Here is a 2,500-nt window from a genome sequence, read left to right as displayed (position 1 = left end):
AAAAATCCATGGATACTTGAATACAGGTCACAACGCATAAAAATGTATTATGCTCGAAAATAAATACACATTAACAATAGTATGTACAATATAGATAAAAAAAAAAAAAAAAAAAAATTCACTGATAATGTCAAGAGAATTTGCTTTCCCTTTAGATGAAATATCTCCCTACGAGATGTCTTCTCTGGGTGAAAGCGCATATATGTATATATATATATATGTGTGTGTACGTATATACATATATATATATATATGTATATATAGATATAAATAAATCTGACCGAATGACTATATGGTCTCTACTTGAAACCAAATAGTCACTACAGAAAAGCCTTCATGAAAATACCTCGCGGAGATATGGCTTCTCTTTGTATTAGCTTAATACATACGTTATTTTAAATCATATATATATATATATATATATATATATATATTTTTTTTTTTTTTTTTTTTTTTTTTTTTTTTTTTTTTTTTTTTTTTTCGTCTGTATAGGTAGAATTGCAATTCTCACAGTTTTATAGCATGTGCTTTGTATGTTCCCTCATATGGCTGACTAGTCTATCTTTCCATGAGAAAGCCTCATTGCAAATATCGCAGCTGTATGGCTTCTCCTTTGTATGCAACCTTATATGGTTCACAAGACTAGTTGTCTGTGAGGAGGCCTTGTTGCAAATATCACATCTGTATGGCTTCTCCTTTGTATGTATTCTGATATGTCTTATTAAATCGCTTTTGGTTGAGAAGGCCTTATTGCAAATATCACAGTTATATGGCTTCTCCTTTGTATGTACTCTCAAATGGCTCACGAGATGAGCTTTCCGTGAGAAGATCTTGTCGCAAATATCACAGCTGTATGACGTCTCCTTTGTATGCACTCTTATATGTCTTAATAGATTACTTTTATCAGAGATCACCTTGTTAAAAAGCTCACAATACTCCTTTTTATGAACTCTCATATGCCTCACTAGGTTACCTTTCTGTGAGAAGGCATGACTGCAAATATCACAGCTCTATAGCTTTTCTTTTGTATGGACTCTCCCATGAAAGTACATATTACTCTTTGTAGAAAATCTTTTGCCACACACCTCACATACGAAACGTTCAATGCTTCTACTTTATGTTGTAACTCCTCCTCAAGACTTTCTTTGTGCATCGCCTGATCCCCATCTGATGAAAACTTGTTCCCACAGTCCTCAGCGACAAATGCATCTCTTAATAACAAGTCATTACAATCCTGAACCAAGTCACACGAATCCTTTGCATTTGTTTCGTGTCTGTTGCCATGAAGGTTATGAAAGTTAAAGCATTCATGTTTCATTTGCACGTCGCTCACTCCATCGCTAACGTCATCCCCATCATAAAGTGGTTCCTCCTTAATATCCAGACATGTCTCTTCGGTGACGTCGTCGTTGAACTCTTATTTAATAATGACTCCTCTGCCGAATGTTTCCTCATCCCTGAGTGTGGCCAAAGACATGCGAGGAAACTCATTGTCGTCCTGTGAGTGGACAATATAAAAGCATATAAAAATAAAAAGACAAAAGCTATTATAAACAGATAGACGTTTAAATATCTATCTATATACATTTATATATTTGTGTCTGTAATCTTAGTATACATGAATACATACATACGCACACACATACACACACACACACACACACACACACACACACATATATATATATATATATATATATATATATATATATATATATATATATATATATATATATATATACATATACATATATATATACGTATATATATACACACATAAATGTGTATGTCTATGTGTGTGCTTGTATACATATATTTTTATATATTATCTATGCATAGTTAGATTTTTGGTTACATACAGTTGGATATGTATGCATATATGCAGACACACATACGCATACATACTCACAAATATATGTGTGTATATGTATATATATATATATATATATATATATATATATATATATATATATATATATATATATATATATATATGCAAATATATTCAAATATATGAATATATTTGTATAAATATATGTATATCATATGCCCATTACTACATATACACATATAAGTATAAGAAAGAAAGCCATATGAATAAAAATGTAATATTGTTTCTGTTTTTTTTTCTGAAGTATCATTCTTAACATACGTTATCACATCGGTTATCATAATAATAACATAAGTAATGAACATATACATATTCTCTATTCTTTGTCATTCTGACTTATTCTCTGACTCTTCTCTTTGACTTTCTATCGCTTTATAGAAAGCTCTATATCTGCCTGACTGTCCGTCTGTCTGTCTGTCACTCACTCTGTCAAGTGTGAAGGAGTCAGTGAACCTTCTTTTTTTTTCATTTTTAATACTCTTAATTTATGCATTGAGTGCCATCAACGCACCTTTCAGTTGCATGTGTACTTAATGTTACTGTGGGATCACTGTGGGTTTCTCACACCAAAATATCGGCGATATTGTATCGGCGACACATGCATTAGTA

The 2,500-nt window shown here is 31.5% G+C and overlaps 1 protein-coding gene across 1 annotated transcript in view; it reads right to left on the bottom strand.

Annotated features, from left to right (window-relative positions):
• The window catches only part of LOC125039269 (zinc finger protein 271-like), an 8,029-nt gene extending 5,538 nt beyond the window's left edge, over positions 1-2,491 (bottom strand). Inside the window, exons 1-4 of the mRNA XM_047633106.1 lie at positions 2,459-2,491; positions 1,476-1,498; positions 1,086-1,274; positions 807-993 (exon numbers count right to left, since the gene is read on the bottom strand). Coding sequence (XP_047489062.1) covers positions 807-993; positions 1,086-1,274; positions 1,476-1,498; positions 2,459-2,491 — 432 coding nt within the window. The remainder of the gene's footprint in view (positions 1-806; positions 994-1,085; positions 1,275-1,475; positions 1,499-2,458) is intronic.
• Between the last annotated feature and the right edge of the window lie 9 nt (positions 2,492-2,500).

This window comes from Penaeus chinensis, chromosome 27, assembly GCF_019202785.1.
Source record: "Penaeus chinensis breed Huanghai No. 1 chromosome 27, ASM1920278v2, whole genome shotgun sequence".
Lineage (NCBI taxonomy): Eukaryota > Metazoa > Arthropoda > Malacostraca > Decapoda > Penaeidae > Penaeus > Penaeus chinensis.
The sequence above is the reverse complement of the archived record's forward strand: the minus strand, read 5'-3'. Positions and strand labels throughout refer to the sequence as shown.